Source organism: Ixodes scapularis, unplaced genomic scaffold (assembly GCF_016920785.2).
Source record: "Ixodes scapularis isolate PalLabHiFi unplaced genomic scaffold, ASM1692078v2 PGA_scaffold2__306_contigs__length_199485367, whole genome shotgun sequence".
Lineage (NCBI taxonomy): Eukaryota > Metazoa > Arthropoda > Arachnida > Ixodida > Ixodidae > Ixodes > Ixodes scapularis.
Genome location: NW_024609857.1, coordinates 164320483 through 164340624, shown reverse-complemented (window position 1 = coordinate 164340624; position 20142 = coordinate 164320483). Strand labels below are relative to the sequence as shown.

At 41.6% G+C, this 20142-nt stretch overlaps 1 protein-coding gene across 1 annotated transcript in view; it reads right to left on the bottom strand.

The window, feature by feature from the left end:
• LOC8039065 (sodium-coupled monocarboxylate transporter 2) overlaps positions 1 to 20142 on the bottom strand; it is a 73123-nt gene that overhangs the window by 41990 nt on the left and 10991 nt on the right. Inside the window, exons 5-7 of the mRNA XM_029967974.3 lie at positions 14046 to 14113; positions 13698 to 13778; positions 12335 to 12408 (exon numbers count right to left, since the gene is read on the bottom strand). Coding sequence (XP_029823834.2) covers positions 12335 to 12408; positions 13698 to 13778; positions 14046 to 14113 — 223 coding nt within the window. The remainder of the gene's footprint in view (positions 1 to 12334; positions 12409 to 13697; positions 13779 to 14045; positions 14114 to 20142) is intronic.

Here is a 20142-nt window from a genome sequence, read left to right as displayed (position 1 = left end):
GATATGGCCAGATATGGCCAAGATATAAGATTTCCATACGGGTTATAATAGATCATGGGAACCAGGGATGGGCAGTATTTCAAATACAAGTATTTGAAATACGTATTTCAAATACGTTATGTATTTTGCATTTGTATTTAATTACAAATTGGGTAATGTATTTGACGTGTGTATTTAAATACTAAAACGTGGGTATTTCAAATACACTTGCAATTAAATACAATTTTGTGGGCGAAAATACATCCCTCAAAACTACGTTCTGCACCGAATGCAGTGTCTCTCAATCAAGCACACGCGTTTAGTGACTTTGTGATTACGGTGCTAGTCCAGGGCAAGAATAGTGACGAAATCGACGTTCACATGCAGACTGGCTAAATATGTGCCTGTGACAATTTGTGATGCTTTCCAGCCTGATTTCCATCCATATTATTGCCTGGAACATTCTGAATGCGCGGGTCGTCCAGATTTTCGTAACTAGTGCGAGTTGCAACAATAAAAAATTCTCGAGCTAGTGCTGCGCGTCTTGGTCGTCTCGGCTCTTTGTTGGTCTATACCAAACAGTGGCGGATCCAAGGGGGGGGCGGTGGGGGCGATCGCCCCCTCAAACGCCTCGCCAGGCACCCCCCCCCCCCCCCCCCCCCCGGGGTTCTTTGTCAGCTCGAAGAAAAAACGTAAGCAATCGACGCAGGATGCAGCTTGTACAACCAGGTGACCAATTGCTTTTCTTCTCAACTGAGAGAGGAAGCAAATGCTCTGGGTACAGTGTAGTCTGGGTCTGAGCTTCTCCTGAAGACGCTCCGGACTTCCCCACGACCTTGGCTTAAACATAAGCCCGCTTTCGTCCTCGCCTCCATCCCTCACTGAGGATCAGATCAGCGCCGCAGCGCGGAATACAGAAAGAAGCCGACGAGCGCCAGAAGGGGGAGATGTTTTCTCTAATGGGCTTCATACTGCCTGCGGTACGACTTCTCGTGGCGGGAAGCTAATAAAAAGAAAGATAAACGGTACGAGCACTCTAAAGGCTGGAGGCTGCTTGCGCTAGGGAGCCTTCATGTGCACTCATGAAGGCACCCCAGCTTACACGGGGTCCTCAAGCCGACGCCGTAGGCATTTATTTGTATACAATGCCGTTTCAACTTAGGGTGGCGGGACATATTTTAGGAAAGGCGCCCGCTACCCCTTGTCTCCCCTTGGCGCCGTCTTTACTTTTCGAGTTAAACGCGGCTTCTGTGGATTGACGGCAGAGCTTTCGCGCGGCTTTGCAGGAGCGAATATGTGTGTGTCTAATGGAACAGAGGCGGGGCTTGCTGGTTTCTCACTGCGGCTTCGAATTCCTTACCTAAGGGACTTGGGGAAAACGAGCCTTTTCAAAGATCCGACTATACATAAATTAAATAGACAGTGCCTGTGCCCGTTCGAGTGAACACCGACTCCCAAACATCCATGCTGCACTCGTGATCGGCCTTTAGCCCAGTTGAGATTCGCCGACCGAGCAACCGCTCTGCCCCATCATATCTCTGCACCTGTCCTCTCGACCCTGACGAATGAGCTAGCTACCCAGAAACAAGTGTTCTTTTCACACAGAAAATATCCAGACGAATTGCAATTGAATATAACTTGGGAGGATCCAATGCTGGTTTAAGGTCTTATCTAAGTTTAAAAGTTATAGTTGCATAACTGCAACATGCTTTCATAAATATTCAACAATTATTCGCTTTCGTTCTCCTCGAGTTGCATCCAGAACACGTGAAAACACGAGTTTGGGTTGGCAATGCCGCATGTGCTGCGCTCTAGACATTCCAAATATACGGCGAACAACCGACGAACTTGCCTGACAGCTTTCGTTTCGCTCGCTGCGTCAACAGTGTTTTGACGCCGCGAGCAGTGTCGAAGCCGCCGGGCCTTTTTTGTCGCTTGTTTGCAACGTACTCGCTCCATTGATTTAAGCCGCTCTTCCCGTTGCCGCAGCAGTTAAGCACTAGCTCCAACCAGAATGTCTGCCAAGGCAATGTCTTTAAGCTTCCCTAAATCGACTGCTCACGTAGTGTCGGTCTGAAACCTAAGTTTCAGAAAGGGTAGTGCCACCACAATTTTCGAGATACTTGCCTCTAGCGTGGTCACCCGAAAGGTTTTAATTCAAAGAGTTCATTCCCGACAGGTAAACCGATACAAAAGCTCTCAAGATCTATATTATGTTGTCAGAGTTTAGTAAAAACGATAACTCTACAAAAAATATAAACATTCCCTCTCCACCGTTTTACATCGAGGAACCGCCCCCCCCTAAAATGGAGGTCTGGATCCGCCCCTGATACCAAAATGTAATCGACAAAGAAAGCTGCTTGAAGCTCTGTACTTTTTTCACCTATTACGTCCAAGCTGGTTACATTTGTTGTGATTATATTTCTCTTACGTTACTAGAGCCTTGCACACTAACTCCCGAGTGTGCGATGCAAAATAAAAATGATATACCCAGAAACCCGTTGCAGGTGGTCGCTGACGCAAATTTTGAGGAATGTATTTGGAAAAGTATTTGAGGGAGACCAAATACATTAGGTTGAATTTGTATCTTGTACTTAAATGCTTTTTATGGAAATTTAGTTAGATTTGTAATTAAATACATTTTTGACGAAGTATTTTGTATTTGTATTTCGATACATATCTGCATGTATTTTGCCCATCCCTGATGAGAACTATTGAGCAAGATATATACAGCATTGTGGAGGTCATATATTTTGTGACAAAATGCGCCAACATGACTCCTTTGACGTCTTGTCATTATATTTCTTAGATATTTTCTACAAAACGTGAACAGCTACAACACAAAAATTTATGCCATATAATCTTACGAAAACGTTCTTTCCAATGATATAAAATGCATTGATTTATTTCAATGATTGAAGTTTTTATGTCGCTCCAAACTTGTTCTGAAATACAAAACTAAAACATTAAAAAAAACCATACGCTTGTGTTTATTTATGAAGAGACCGTTGCATCGTTTTGTTTTCCTTCAAAGTTACAGCGCTATACAATGTATCTTCCACGCCAGCATTTTTCTCCGATGCCACAGAAGGTGTTATATTTTATTCCGAGTAATTTATGACAAGGTATATTTTTTGTGCTGTACGCGGGCATTGGGCTCAAGTTCAAGTATTCTACGAATTAAAACAATTCCCGCGTTGTTCGTCCTTTAGGGAGGGCGAGAGGAAGGAACTTCGTGGCCTCCACATAAGGCCTATTGAAAAAATACACTAATTGAGTCTCACCGCTATGAAAAAAGTGATGTCATCTGTTCTGAAATCTTCTGACCTATGACCGAACTCAGTTTTCCCGCTAAATTTAGCGGAGAATTTGTTTTTCGCGTGTCCTATGCAGAAATTAACTTTATCCGCTAAATATAGCGGGAAGTTAGATTTCATGTGACCTAACGTCACTAGACCTATACACCAATTTAGTTTCACCGCTGTATATATCGGGGAATTTGATAAAAATGAAAGTGATCGACTCCACCAAACGAAGGTTTAATCTGTTTTAAATCACTTTAAAGGGCTACTACGGTACATTTTTTGCGTATTCGAGTCACGACGGTTTTTAGTTAAGTGTCCCGAAATTAAAAGGTGACCGCTTTTTTTTGTTTTTTTTTATGCCTTGTGGGACCTCTGTGTTCGGGGTCTACGGCGAAACCAATACTACCGGCTTGAGCATGATAGCGACCCTTGTGATCAGCTGCATAGCCATCGTGCGTCGTACTACGGCACCGCAAAACGTGCGAGTGGCCTAGTCGCAATAGGGGTTCTGTACTTGAGTAAAAACACTGAAACCTTGTTTATTTGTCCTCCCCGATTACAAACATCGATATTATATATATATTTTTAATTTAGTACACAGAGGCTGCAGAAAACCTTTCTCAAAACACTGCTGAAGCCCATCCTTCCTGAAGCGTTACATCATAAAAGGAATTTTTCGAAATCTCCGCCTATCAAAGCTATGCACGCGCACTCTTGCTAATAAAAAAAAAAAAAAAAAAATATATATATATATATATATATATATATATATATATATATATATATATATATATATATATATATATATATATATAAAAGGTCAGAAAAAGACGTCACGACCGGTGTCAGTGGGGGGGAATATACTTAGCAAGCTCGCAATTGCACGCGCTGCCCACACGAGCGACACGTGCTTGGCGGCTGGAAGATCCTTTTATGACGATTGGTCAAAGGTTTTTCGTGTTTTCCTCGCGTTTATTTACATCTTCGGGGAAAAAGCGAGCGTGTTAGTCAGATGGACGCGATACAAATACTCCACAATTCATCTTTATGAATGCGTATTAATGGGATGCCGAACAGGTTCTTGAAAGAAAACCGAGTTAAAGTTGCCAGCGAAAAACCGAGTTTGCCACGATGAACGCGGGCTCAGAACGAGCCCGTACTTATCTTCTGAGAAGAAGTACGATCTTGGTGATTTTTTAATGCAAGTTGCAGAAGTGTTGTGGGAGCTAATCGTAAGGTCGCGCCTGCTCAAGAACGGACTAAATTATGACTGCCAATGAATACCACAGTGGCACCACGACGCGCTTGAGCGAGCAGGGTGTCAATAAGCTTAGTGCGCGATCGCCGAAGTGCACTTACAAACTGCGGCCGCTAAAACATAACACAACAAGCAGAGATCGGCCTCTAAAACGACCAATAGAGCAAAAGAAAAATTACGGCGGAAGAAGTGGCGGTACGAACAAGGAACCCCCTTGAAAACTAAGAATTGTGATCTACTGCATTGCATGCATTATGTGACTTTACAGATAAAGGTCGCTGTCAATGTTTGTTTTTGTTTCACTTAATCACTGAACCGTTGTCAGCCTCGCCGGTTTAATATATTACAGTTTATTAAGAACATAGCATAGTTTCCTTACTTCCTTCAATGCATCTATTAACATGTGAATACGAGCCGGTTCGAACTGCGTAGGAACCGCTATTCTTACTTCGTGGCTGAACGCCACCCAAAACATTTTTTCCTAAACAGGTATAAACACCGAAAGGAAATCATTTGGGTCCAAACCCTGGACTGCTCAGATCAAAAAAGGGCATTTGAACGATGTTTTACGTGGGACATCTTAGAATATTTGAAGTGAGTGATCAATGAAAATTGCGACTTGATGCAGGAAAACCAGTAGCGAGCTTAATAAGGAAAATGCTCAATCATTTACTCTTGGAACAAGAATATTTTTCGGCGCTATTTCTCATGTAATATTGTTGGTACTACTGAAATATTTATCACGATCTTGCTCAGCACACAACCTGTTTTACAAACGTTGTCATACTGATCGCACGGATTAATATAAATATACATGAGACACTTGGAACAATGCGGTTACTGCACTGTCAGTTCCAGATCACGTAAACGAAATGAATAGTTTTTATAAAAATGCGTTAATAGATTAAATAATTCCCCTGATCTCACGTCAGCTGCTTGTGTTCATAATCCAAAACAATTTTCGCGACTATCTCCTACCTTCTTTTTTATATAAATAATCTCAACTAGTCTCATAACCCGCATAAGTATAATTCTCTCGATGCAGCGAATATGGACGCTTTTAACTCAAATTTTGGTACCATTTTACCTGTTCTCGTCCAATTTCTAACCAACCTGCTGGGCTTCATTTTTAACACATCTGTTTTTTATGAGCAAGTTACATGAACGATTATGCTTTCTGTCTTGTTTTCTATCTCATTTAACGTATTTATGGTATATACCCATGTGCGATTAAGCATTTAAACAAAGATTAGCATGATGTTTTTTTTTATTTCTGTACTAAATCACTTTTATAGATATATGTTGGCAGCTTAGGAACAAAAGGAATGGTAATTTATTTGGACGTTCGCGATTTATTTGGACGTTTTGCAGGTGAACGATGATGTTATCTTTTTCAACGCCTGAATTTTTGTTCTATTAGTGCAATTTGTTTTAAATTGAGTGCAAGTAGAATACCTGTTATCGGAGGAGAATCACGCGACAGTATGACGACGAAACGCTGTCCAGAGCCAAGACGTAGCGACTTTGATTTAAAACAATTGTGAAGTGCTCGTATTACGCGAAAATGCATCTCCGGAACGTCGCAGTTCGAGCCATGGGCGCTAAGATTTAGGAGCCAAAGAGAGCGCCATTCGTTATCGCCTTTACTGCGTACAAGTAATTGCCCTGGCCAATTTGGCTTCGCAATCCTTTGGACCCTGCGGAGTTTACTGATAACGTAACCTTCGGAACAACGAATCCTGCGCGGTGGTTGTCCGCCCTCGATGATAACAGTCGCTGCCAGACATTCGTCTCGCATTTCACATGCAGTTGTTTTCTAAAAAATGCGAGGAACGGTTTTTACTCAACATCTTTTCTGTGAGGGTAGCTTGAGGCCTTCGAAACCAGATTATTAAAATTAACATTAGACAGAGCTGAACAGTTTCTTATCCCAAGTGAAAGTATACGGTGAAACGAAAATGAACTAAAACTAGTAAGCATCACAGGAACACCGACCGACACTGGTCTAAAAGACGAACTGAGCAATTCCCGTTGTGGAATACCACCGCGCTTCTTGAACCTTATACTGTCACGAATGGCAATTTACGAGGCGACGAAAACTGTAGCAAACTAAAGTTTTATTGGGGTGAAGTTGTGCCCAAAATCAAAATAGAAAAAGGCTAGCAGCCAAGGGCGAAGGGGAGCGCCTGTACCTTCAAACTCTCAAAATAATAGGAAAGTCCAGAGGGAAACACATGTAACACAAGAGACTGTCCACGAAACCACTTTAAATACCTTGCTTCACCTGGCGGAAAACTGGGTGAGAGGATTCCGAGAATGAAACAATGTGAGCATTCGGAAGGAGATAAAGAAAAGCTTTTGAACGAGTTTGGGAGCCAAAGTAGAGCCACAATAAGCATACAAGGGGCTTTAGGGTGGCCCAATCTAGGTCACTGCTCCACTATAAAGCAAACAAGATTGAGCTTTCTTGACCGAGGGAGTGTTCGCGCTCACTTGAAAACGTGCTCGCTCTCGTACAGAACCCCCTGAACCGACAATTTTTGAAAATGGTACATTAAGACCTTAACGAAAGTTGGCGTCACAATATTCCGCCCCTCAAGGAACCACTCTAGCATCAGACAAAAGGGGTAAAATCCGGATGATGTCACCAGCACCTTGCTGGTGACGTCACCCAAGCTAGAGCCACTGTATAAGTTACGCTTTAGAGTAATGCAACGTTACTAGATTACCTCAGTTGTGGAACTCAAGCGGAAGGGGGTACCCCCCCCTCGCTCACTCCAATCCGCCAAGTGTCGTTCGAAGTGCCATCTAGATTTTCGTTTCATAACTGTGCGTTCCAAAGAGCAGAGATGAAGCGCCATCTAGACGCCGTGCTTCGAAACGTACGTAGCGATCCCGACCCGATTTCACCGTGCCCGATTCCCATAGAATATAGAATACGCTACAGGTACCAAAGCAGCCGTCCGGCGGTGCGTCGAGCGACGCTTGGCGAATCATGGTGAGTGAGGGGGGGGGGGGGGGGGGGGTACTGTTCGTGCATGCAGCGTCTATGAGCAGTTCCGTAACTGAGCTAATCTAATAACAGTGGAGTAATGTCACTTCAGCCATATCGGTGCTTAAAATCGTGGTGGCCAGTCACCTGAAGCTTCATCTGAAATCGTAGGAAACGTTTTTTTGTTTTTTATAAGTGTTAAAAAAAAAAGGTCGCGACCGAGCAAAGCGATATCCCCTGAGCTTCCTAACACCGCCTCTAAACCTGGGGAAGTCGCATTTTTTTAAATTGTGGTGGTCAACACTGGAGTTTGTTCTGCACTAAGCACCAAGATGGCGGCGCCCACTACCAGATCAGGAAACGGAGGGCCGATACTCTAAGCGCAGCTCATTTAGTGGCTCTACTCCAAGCGTAATGTGTCATTTAAAACAACTTGAAAAAAAAAAGGGGGAGAAGAGAGCCCATGATTCCGGGCGTATTTGGGGCTATTCATTTGGTCTTTTGTTGGCATTCAGAGGCTACATTTTGTTTGGGCCTTGCTTTCTCTCCTGTATTCGGTCGCTTGCCTCCAAGTCTGCAATCGGTTCAGCTTTGCCCTAGAGTCTGACGATCGCTAGTGCCGTAGATTCTTTTGGCAATAAATATTTTTGAAGCTTGATATATGTGTTTGAGGTACTGAATACAAGACACTGAGATATGTAATTAAGATAAAGTAGCAAATACCCTGAAGAAAATGTATTTCGAAGATAGCAAAATACTGCCAAAAGTACATTAAATACAGTATCTCGAGTAGAGTGATTAAAATAGGCACAATTCTGTTTATAGCGCACCTGGGTTCGTCAGCAGCAAGGCGCCTATAAATAACAATTGGCCACCGTCAAATTACAGACAACCTAGAGTTGATTTCACCTTAAATGGGCACTGAAATCCACCCCCCAATAAACATTTTCAAGTGTCAGAGCAAGACATGCCCGCGCAAAACAACCCATTCCCCGAAAATATTAACAACATTGACGCGATATTTGCGATGTGAGATAGGATCGAGTGACTCTAAAATATGTTTCTACTTCGAATTGTCCACCCCGAAATAGAAGACTGGTTCGAGTCACTGGTATGAGTTTCGTAACGTAAATATTGCGCCAAGTGCTTTTATTTTATGAAAATTAATTTTATGGTACACGCGTCCTCGCCGCAGACGACGTCAGCGGGGCGAGGTAAGCACAAAACAGAGATCGACGGTCATGGAAGATCTTCGCGGGCTTAGTTTCGGTTTGATGTCATATACGTAAATGACGTTTCCGCCCTTTAAATCCCACGACATCTTTTTAAATAAAAAAATTACTTCACGTCTAGACAATAATAGAGTCGAACATCAATTCTCCAACTCCCTCATTCCCCAAGAATTAAAATCTAAAAAGCTAATCAAACTGTTTTTATTAATTATATTACTAAATAACCAACTTGGCCTTTTTTGTGGTTCCCATGGCTGCCAGCGTAACCAAAGGCCTAAAAGAACTCTAACGCAACTTTACTTGCGCTAGAGATTTACGCGGGCTTGGTATTGTCCTCTCCATTTAATTTATGAAATTGCTAAAAACTAAATCTGAAGTCGTTCTAATTTGACGCTAAACATACTATGTAGGAACCTCAAACAACAAAGCGTCCTTGACTGGGAGGTGCGGATCAGTGAACTACGTTAATCTGCGGGAGACTGACGTGTTGTTTGCAAAACGCTTGAGAGCTAGTGCCGAGGAAGCTTTCCATTGTTGTCCGGTTCGAGCAATGTAGAACGCGTAACTTCCCGGAAAAGTCCGCTTAAAGATTTTGTGGGTTTCCTGACCCACATGAGAGTGTCTAGTCGGACGCGCTGTCGCAGAATCGACTGTCTGGCAAGCAGCGACAAGTTTTATCGTGTTAAAAAGAGATTTTTGCGAATATCGACTTCCGTGTTCGAAACGAAGGAAGTCAGGACCATGGATTATTGTACGCATTCATATTAATTACATAAGCTGTCGGACGTAATAATAAAAAAAATAACAATGCAACGTGTTTTCTTTAATGGCTGTCTATGTGCACCTTATTTTTATTGTGCTGGATTTCTGAGTTCTAAATATTTTGTAAATGTCTTGTGCAAATTGAATTATTTTGTGTTTATAACAGTAGATGAATTTCGTATGATTGATATTGCTTGAATATTCGTAGCATGACATTTTTTCACTTCAGTAAATGACATGAACATTCGGTTTAACGTCAATCTTCGATGTCTTAAATATCAAAAGCTAAAACTAAAATGTTAAGACTCGCGAGCTAATAGTGATTACAGACACCTAAAATTAGAGAAGCAAAACTATGACACTCTGTCATTGTACACTTTAGTCAATTGGCTTCTCTGCCGTCTACTAAAATTACTGCAGTGTCCGACGCATCTGCTTTCTCCGTTGTAAAGATTGTAGATATCAAATATTAAACACTGCGTAATTTGTTTTTATAAGCTCAAATCTATGATGAGAATATAGCACTCAGAATCAAGAAAATAATACATTTGTAATATATCGTTTAGCCTACGTATCACACAGCAATGACGGTTCTCCGCATATAAATATAGTAGTGATCAAACTAGTGATTATAATCTTTCTATCAATAAGTGGGGCAAATAAAGAATACCGACTAAGAAAAGTTAAATATTTAGTGACTCAAACGGTGTCACTAATTTTAAGTCTACGAAAAAATGACTACATGCACAATATCTTCTGGAATACCGAGATATCTTACACACAAAAACGCAAAGGACAAGGACAGAACAAAGATGGTGGTAGGAAGAGCGCTAAACATATTTAAGGTGCTTACCCAACTAGCCCAATAGTTAATTGTAATGCCAGATATTCCACAGATAGTTGTTAATGTTCAGAGACATATAACTTGATAACGTCATTGTATAGCCCTGTCAAACATCGTTTTGGGAATAAAATACCAGGCTTTTTTTATGGCGCCAGATTTTAATTACATTTAAACATTAATAGCACAATGCGACTAGTAATCGAAATTTTTTTCTGAAATATTGATGTGTTATGTCCCGTCATTTTGTTTATTGCAGATGACACATTACTTTCTTTACACCTTTCACAAATAGTTTCGTCTGAGGTTAAGATGTACGTTACTTCAATAAAAAAGTAAAAAATATATATGTATATTTTAGTGTAACTTTAATATACAAAAAAAAAATTGGAGTAGATCTAACTTTGAAAGAGCCATTGAAGGCTGGGAACAATAATCCACGAGATTACCATACTTTGAACCTGATCACAGAAGAAGTAAAGATATAATCCAATGAGAATTGACACGTTTTGATTCGCCCTACACATTTCTCCGTGGTAATAAGAGACCCCCCTAGAGATTTAAGAATTCAAGGTGTAACACGTGATAGATAAAAACTAACCCTGTCAGCGGTTGGTACTCGTCTACGACCATCATAGATAGCCGCTGATATCAAGGTTAGTGTCAGCTCGACACGAGTTTAATCTTGTGAAAACGATTATGAGGAAGCGCCACTCAGAAGGTCTGTTGTATACACTTCCTGAAGCTCAACAAGACGTGATATCCTTTTCCGCAATTTCGCTCTTACCCAAGAAGCAGCATTATCTGCCCCCATCACTGTCGATCTTGCGCGTGTACCCAGGCAACCTGGCGGCCGCTGCTATCTTGAACTTCATATCGCTTAGTCTATATAGCAATCAACGCGCGGAAAAACTGGTCGCTCCGTCGCCCGAACTGCTGAACGGTTACACCGCTCCATAATATTTCTTTTGAAATGACTACCGAGCCACAAATACCGTATATTTCATTCGATGTGGTAGTTGCAGCTACGGAAAGGGTTAAACTACGAGAGCGAATTTCAGCCGAACCATTTTCTGGCACACTAACAAAAAGACCTTTCGTCCATGTTCTTTCAATATCGCTACAGACAGCTTTTAAGACAACCCAGAAAGGAATATCTGTTTCACCTCAGCTCACACCAGCACTACTTTCATGCCTAGATTGAATCAAACTGATTCTTCATCGAACATGAAAGATGGCTTGGAGCTATAATAACACCAGTTAGAATAAATAAAGACTATGAACAGCCTCTTCAACATTCTTGTAACTTCATCACACTAGGTTGAAGCCAACGCGCAAACTCAGTAATTGAAGGTCCACGTACTATAGAGGTAAACATTTAAGAGTGCAGCTCCAATCTTTTTAATCTTGTAGTAAAAAAAACAAATATTTCTATTTAGCATAATCGGAATGAATATAAAAAAACCTGGCATTAGCAAATTGAAATTGCGGCAAGTGAAGGGTTCTCTCCGGGCACATGAAGAAAATGTACTAGTTGTACCATCATTGCATTCAGTTTCCCACACCGCGTTGCCTTAGGCGAGTACAATGAGCACGAGGCCCCGTCAAACATTTGACGCAGCGCTCGTGTATATTCTGTGACGTCATCACCTCAGCGTGATGACGTCAGTATGCTAGTCCACGTGCTTTGATTATTTTGGGGGTGTTGACTTTACGCGCCACTAAATGAAGCAACCCAAGATTTCGGCCACCTGACTTGGCTAGTTGCGTTGACTCACTTAATCAAATTTAGACTGCGCGTCTTCCCACATTGAGATGGAATGTGCTTGGTGATCATGTAAATCTATTTTGTGTTATTCCTTCTTTGGCGACCGCCGCTGCCCTAAACGTTCTCGGCTACAAGCTCCAATGCTCAAGTTCGTGATGAAAACGACGTAGGAAAGTTAATAAAAGTAAACACCTTACTTGAAAACGATGATTCGTCCACCTTCTTCAGCAAGCTTCCACATGTTGCCGAAGCCCCCAAGGTGATGCAATCCCTTTGGAGTAAGTGTAAACAAAACTGTTTGTTTACTTGTGGCTGTATAAGTTATTTTTTAAGTTCGTTTTCATTCTGTTCGCTGCTTAGAAAATCAGCTTTTGTTTTCTCTTTGCTAAGAACGTGGCATGTAGGAAGCTTAAGAAAAGGTGATTAGAGGACAGAAGTGCACAACGAAGGGGAAATGCTGAGCTAGTAGTCAACAAACAAGTTATAATAATTACAACAATAGTTATAACGCCTTTATGTTTGTGTCACTTACTCGAGGACAAACATTAAATGTTTTTTAATCGCTGCACTATATTTTTACAGCATATGAAGTAAACTTGGAGTATTTCACCGTTTTCAAAAGATCAAACACAAAAATAATAATCCATGTACACAGTATTAAAAACCTTTAAAATTATTGAGTTCAAATATAAGGAGGCCTCAATTACATACCGCGTGCTCGGCCAAATATACCATCACGCGGTTTCATGATTGCAGCACGCAATTTTTTATGGTTTAAATGTAATAAATACTGAAATAAAGATATATTTGTTGCACTATAATTTATATTTAGAGATATTATTTCAGCGTTTTATTATTTTTTTTCGGTCTGTGACAAAACTATAAAAACAAAAAAACAGTTTTCTTTGCTGCCCCGGAGCTTCTTTCCCTGCGAGGGGAGTTTACTCTCAACTTTCTGTGTTCTCAATGCGCGACCTTGCAAATAGAGGAATGCATGTATAAAAGCATCTCTTTTGTTAAATTACAATAAGGGAACCAACGCTCCTTGATGTCACAAACATGAAATAAATTGTCCTGAAATTCTAAAACAGAATATTGAATGACCTAACAAAATTCAGTGCTCAAAGGTTTTCATACTTGGAACAAGGACAGCCTAGGGAAAATCCTTAGTGGAATGCTGAAGCCCCCAAAACATTTTTAACTGCCAAGATAAAACACGCATGTCACAAAAAAAAAAAAAGACAAGAAAACTCTAGCGCTAAAAATATGGTTGAAGCGTAACATATACATTGCCAGCTAGCGTAACAAACGGTTCCGAAATTAACTTTTATTCCGGGGAATCACTATATAGAGTTATATTTTTGATGTGGTCCTAACTTAAAATGTTTATTAGAAGCAAAAATTTTTAAATTTGTTTCTGTTGGAGGGAAAGTGCATTTTTTCTAACAGGTCTCTCATCCACAACCTCAAATGTTTTTGTTTGTTTGTTTTTTTCGTTGAGATTTCAGTGTAGCTTTAAAGATTACATTTTAGTTGCGAAGTAAATAAATATGAACTTACCGATATGATTACCATTACATAGCCTACGTAGATAAGGATCATCTGTATCACATCGGTCCATACAACAGCCTTGATTCCGCCCTGAGAAGAAATACCATGGCAAATTAATCATAATGTTTATATTATGTATGTTTTTACACTGTTGTTCAAATATATAATTAATATTTTACACTATTGTTCGAATATATAACTTTTTGATAAATTAACGTCCGAACGTGTCGATCCACGTTAGGAATCGAGAAAGAAATTGAACAAAAATAGAGAAATTCAAACATCATTTGAGTCACGCTTTGTTTTTGTTGTATGGTCGATCATAGAGTGATATAAAATCATCCCTGTTATTCTTACAATGGCTGTGTAGAAGGTGCACACCAGTCCGTTGAGGACGATGGTCATCCAGACGGGAATTCCAGTCACTGCAAGAGAAAAGGCCGGTTTGATATAAAAAGTTTGCGATACTTAAATGGGGAGGGGAGTTCGACAAATAGCGACTTTAAGAATAGCGTACGAAATAAGTTTTGCATACGGAAAGAAATAGCGTCGTCGCCGCTACCACAGCCTCCTCTATTTGTTTATTTATTTATTACATGTTACCCCGCACTGCCAAGAGGCATTATTGAAGGGGGGTGGGGAAGTGTGAGATTTCATGTGCACAAGAATTACAGTCGTCAAATACAGAAACACATGAAAAAAAAACAAGTTCGCAAAAAACACTTATGTTGCAAAATTATAACACTTTAACAAATAAATCCACAATGGTATTAAGCTTTAACCACCAATATAATTTTTCGTACAAGTAAAGGTAAGAAAGACAAAACACAGTATTACAGACTAAGCATTCTGAATACACATTCACAAAGAGAAAATTCACTTTCCTTATTCCCAGCTATCACGTGGCAGTTTATAAAAAAAAATTATCAGACGATGGAATTGAAATAGTTTCCTCTGGCCATTCGTTCCATTGTTTAATGGTATTAGGGAAAAATAAGAATTTGAATATATTTGTCGCAGCTGAAAATTCTCTAATTTTTTTGGAATGATCTAATCTGCGTGACACAAAGTGTGGCAGTTCACTTAATTTAGTTTTATCCAGTCCAGTTTGATCATGATAAATCCTACGTCGAAAGTTTAAGCGGAGGCGGCGTCTTCTAGAGTTCAGGGGTTCCCAGTCTAAGTGATGTTTTAGGGCAGTAACACTTTGTTTCAATTTGTAATTTTTGTAACGAACTTAGCAGCTTTGCTCTGGATTTGTTCAATTTTCTCTTCTAGATAGCGTTCTTTAGGGTCCCAGAGTACACAAGCGTATTCTAATATAAGCCTCACATTGGAAAGAAAAAGGGTTCGTTTTTTTAAAATTGGAAGCACAATCGCGAAAATTCCTCCTCAAGACATTTAGCGCGCAGATAGCTTTCACTGTCACGTAGTCTACATGCGCGCTCCACAATAGGTTTTCCGAAAACTGAACACCTAAATATTTTACTTTGTCCACCTTTTGTAGTGGGGCGCCATCAATTGAATAGCTAAGAGAAAGAGGTCGTCGTTTTCTGGTAAATGTTATATGATTGCATTTGGGAATATTTAAATATTCCTATACTCACAAAGCCTGGCAGTTCGACGACGGAGCCATAAAGTGTCCGGTCGCAGATTTGGAGCGCGAGACTCTGGTAGCACATAGCATCAAAGAGACATTTCTCGGGGAACCTGGGACGTCAGTGCACAGCTTTTGCAGCGGCGAGGACCCGAAACACACTTGTTCGCTCGGGAGAAGTGTGTTTCGGTGTCTCGCCGCAGCGGGGCGCCAGTCAGGTGGCTCTCCTCTCATCCGTTTTCTGCCGCTCCACCTTTTCCATTTCGGCGGCCGCTTCTCGTGGCGATCTCCCAGGCTCTGTCAGTATATAGGAGGCTATGCTATAGGCTATGCAATCTGTGACAGCGTTCTTCTTGAAGTTGACAACCTCCCAACGTGAACACTGCATTGATGTTATCGTGAATCTTAAAGCGATATAAAATAATTTTGTTTATTTATCGATACTGCGGCTCTCCATTACGAGACACTTCCGGAGTGGAATTGATGGCAATATACATAAAAGTAAACACGAGCATTTAAAAAGCGGTTTAAGGAATTTCGTCTTTAAGTGTAACGGTAAAATGGTCGACGAAAGAAATTGTTACAATATCATTTTCAAGTGAATTCCAATCTTGACTGCCCGCGGAAAAAATATTTGAAAACCTTGTTCTTAAATTTGTGTTTATAGTTCTGGTGCAATTTATCCCGGTCTATTATATTTTCAGTGTTTATCGAAACACCAGTGGCCAGCGCGTCGAACGAGCACACGCGTAGCCTCAGCTCCGCCCCTTAAGTCCCCTCCCCCTTTACCTCTCGCCATTGTCCCAACCTAACGCAAATCGAAGGGCGAACAAAAATTGGCATCAGCCCGCGAACGCCAAAGTTTTATTCAGTTCGCTTGCCAGGCCAGCCTGACAAAAGGACGATTCAAGTGAGTTGAGCTTGTCGTACGTCGTACCAAACGTTTGAAACTATGCAGATACTGTCGAGACCGGTTATAACAAAGTCAATTATTACGAAATCGCGGCTACAGCGAAGCGATCAAAATTGCCCATCCCCTTTTGCACTTCGTTATAACTGAAGTCGGTTATAAAGAAATAGCGGCTACAGTGAAGCGATCACGATTTCGCATTCCCTTTTCCACTTCGTTATAACCGAAGTCGTTTATAACGAAATAGCGGCTACAGCGAAGCGATCACGACTTCCCATTCTCTTTTGCACTTCGTTATAACCGAAGTCGGTTATAACGAAATAGCGGATATAGCGAAGGGATCAACATTTCACATTCCCTTTTACTTTGTTATAACCGAAGTCGGTTATAACGAAATAGTGGCTACAGCGAAGCGATCACGATTTCGCATTCCCTTTTGCACTTCGTTATAACCGAAGTCGGCTATAACGAACTAGCGGCTACAGCGCAGCGATCACGATTTCTCATTCCCTTTTGCACTTCGTTATAACCGAAGTCGGTTATTAAGGAATAGTGGATATAGCGAAGTGATTTCTGATTCCCGTTGACTTCGTTATAACCGGTATCGGCAGTACTGCGCTGATAAGTGTGCACGGTCATAATCTGCCGTCCACGAAGCACCTTATTTTTATATGACACGATCGAAGTTCCTGAAACCGTAGGCGATTCTTTTAACTGTCTCAGAATCATTTGTTACTTTCCGCCAAAAGTGCCAAGAGTTTATGTTCTACTATGGCTTATTCTATCATAAGTGTGAACGATTAGGTTGAATGTGTGGTTTTAAACACGACGGCAAATTTTATTTTTGTATTGCCTCATTCTATTGTTGTACTCGATACTTAGACTCTGAATAAATTTGGAGGCAGAACAGCGCTTACCCGAAAGCAGTGTTACTCTTATGCACCGAGAAATTGAGGGAAAGGAGGAGACGAGAGGGGACGTCAGAACATCGAGCTCTGATTGGAAGGATTAGTGGGTAGACTTAGATGTAGCTCATAGAGTTATTGTAATGTACGCTAGAGGTTCAGCTGGAGATAGTTGGCTGTGGCAAATTAAAACAGACCGCAACCAGGCAGAAATTGATTTCCGGTAATGCTTTTCTATAGGAAAAGGCGAGTGCATTTTCTCTCTTTGCTTGATTATCAGAGCAAACAGTAGGAATAATTCGGACGTACTAGGTAGATTGAAACATTTCTCAGACGCCCAGACGAAAAAATTGGTTAGTTATGGCGTTTTTATTTCAAATTCATGGCAATAAAATGAAAGAAGTTTACAATTCCTTGTAATGCGAAATTAGAGTGCAGCTTTTAAGGAGGAGGAGGGTACGGAGGGGAAGGTATGCGCTTCCTCCTCCTTTGTACTCTCATCTCGTCTTCCTCAGCTGCTTTTCCTGGTCATTCCCTCCTCTTCTCCTTCTCCCGTTAAAATCCCCGCTAAACTTTGCGGAAAAATTGACATCACGTGACCTCATTACCAATTCACCCTCCCTGCTAAATTTAGCGGGGAAAATTATGTCACATGACTTCGTGTCACGTCACCCATGAACAAATTTAGTTTCTCTGCTAGATTTAGCTGGAAAATTGACGTCACGTGACCTCAACACCAATTAAATTTTCCGCTAAATTTAGCGGGGCGATGACGCCGACGGCGAAAGCGACGCCGACGCCGCGAAACGCGGAAACGGGCGTCTAAGAGCTGCGCTCTCAAATGGTGCTAAAAGGGCTTCGTGCGTGGATTTTATGTGCACTGTCGGACACTGTTAGCGCGAAAACTTCGTCGGCGCTTTCCAGCATAGGGAATGTAGGTTCCAAACGAACGATGCACAAGTGGAAAACCGAGAGAGACGGCAAAAACTACGCAGTAAGACAGGATCAGTAACTCCTTGCGTATGCAGACGATCGAAATAAATTGAAGGTCACGTGATATAGTCCCGCTTGCAATAAATAAGTGCCGCTTTATTCTTTCTGCTCATGAATATGGGCAAAGATGCTTGTTCTCCGTTCAAACAATCAGTCACACGCTCGAATTCTATGAAAATAGAAAGAAGTTCGAGAACAGGTGACCGATAGAAGCTGCCCGAGATAGGATATAATAAAAAAAAAACACACACACACACCTTCGATAGCCCACGGGCTTTATTCTTTACGTTTCGAACGTTTTTTAACCGCTCGTAAAGATGCAAGAGGGGGTCAGTTCCATATAGTTACAGGACGGGCATATTAGCAATACATAAGCGTCACAGGAATGCTGGCGAACCGCACGCTCTACATTCCTTTCGATTGTTATCTTGTTTAAAATTGCCGCTCGTTTATACCTACCTGTTATTGGACCAAGTTTCCGACCTGGAATATAGCAAAGTTTAATAGCGAAGGCGTGGGTATACAACTGAGAAGAAAAAAACCCTTGATGAAAACAACAACAACGGACGATTTATTCTTCGACGTTTCGGCCGGAGTCCGGCCTTCCTGAAGAAGGCCGGACTCCGGCCGAAACGTCGAAGAATAAATCGCCCGTTGTTGCTGTTTTCACCAAGAGTTTTTTCTTCTCAGTTATATACACATATATATATATATACACTGTATATATGTAGTACCTAAAACAATTACATATGTGCGATGTTAATAAAGGTACATAGTAATCGGTACTACCCTAATGACAAAAATTGTCTATGTTATTTCCAGCGAAGAGACAAAATGCGCGCGCGTTTTCTTATAGGAATGAACAGGAGCGCCTAAATAGTAGATTGGTTGCTGTCTGCTTCACTTTGCATCACCGAAGTCTCCTAGACACGTGCGCCAGCTGAACCTCTTGCGTACGGTGCGCCCCAAACTTAACGCCGCCACGACATGGTCAGGTTTCTTCCCTTTATGAGCTATTCCTGAACCTAGCGGTCAAACTAGTCGGTGAAGATTTGCGTCCCCGATAAGAACCCAACCAGGGGAAGGTATTCCAGCAGCTGCAGCGATCTATCTATCTTTGGGTAGCATGCAATAGATCAATATTTGCGGAATCGAGTGGCGGCGTTAAGTTTAAGAGGCACTGTACATTATAATAGCTCTATGAGGGCCTTTGTCTCCATTGCACTCGTGGAAGGCGTTCGAACGTGACATACTAACGTCGGACGCCGGCGCTCAGCGTCCTAACGCGTTCGACCAGTGCAGTGGCGACAAAGGCTGCTAGCTAGCTTAAGGCCTACCCACTAATCCTTCCCACCAGAGCTCGGCGTTCTTGTGTCCCCTCTCGTCTCCTCCTCTCGCTCAGTTTCTCGGCGCATAGTGGTGAATGTCTGGCAGCTGAAGGCACCTACTGCCCGAAATTTGTACGTTGGCACGTCCGCACATATACCTCATCATGGCACGTGACATCGGTTTGTCGCGTGATACTGACACGTATCCTGACGCTACGTAACGCAACGTCTGATAACGCAACGTAACGCGATTCTACGTAACGTTACGCGTCAGCACGTAACATAATGTCACGTAGTGGAATGTTAGGTGAAACCACGACTAGACATCATAACGTCAGGTGACATTTAATGTTTCCTAAACAAAATTTAAATGATCGCCCCATAAATAATAGAGTACTGCATTCCATGCATTGTAGGAGTTTATAAAGATAAAGGTTTCTTCAAGTTCTGTAAGGCACGGCTTGGAGTCGCTTGGTTTCAATGCGTCAGATTGGGCTACCGTCGCTGCGTGGATATATCGTTTAATTTACTTCTCATCGTCATTGACCAGGGATTTGCCTGTTTTTGCGACCCTTGTTGAGGGTTATAGTTTAAGAACACCTGCGTGCACACGTTCATACGGATCCCTTGGTAAGCTAATCGCTGCTGTTTATGAAGCACGCGTTGCGAATGACGAAAGTGGAAAACACTGTTGTACTTCAAAAAGCTACCTGCACAGGGA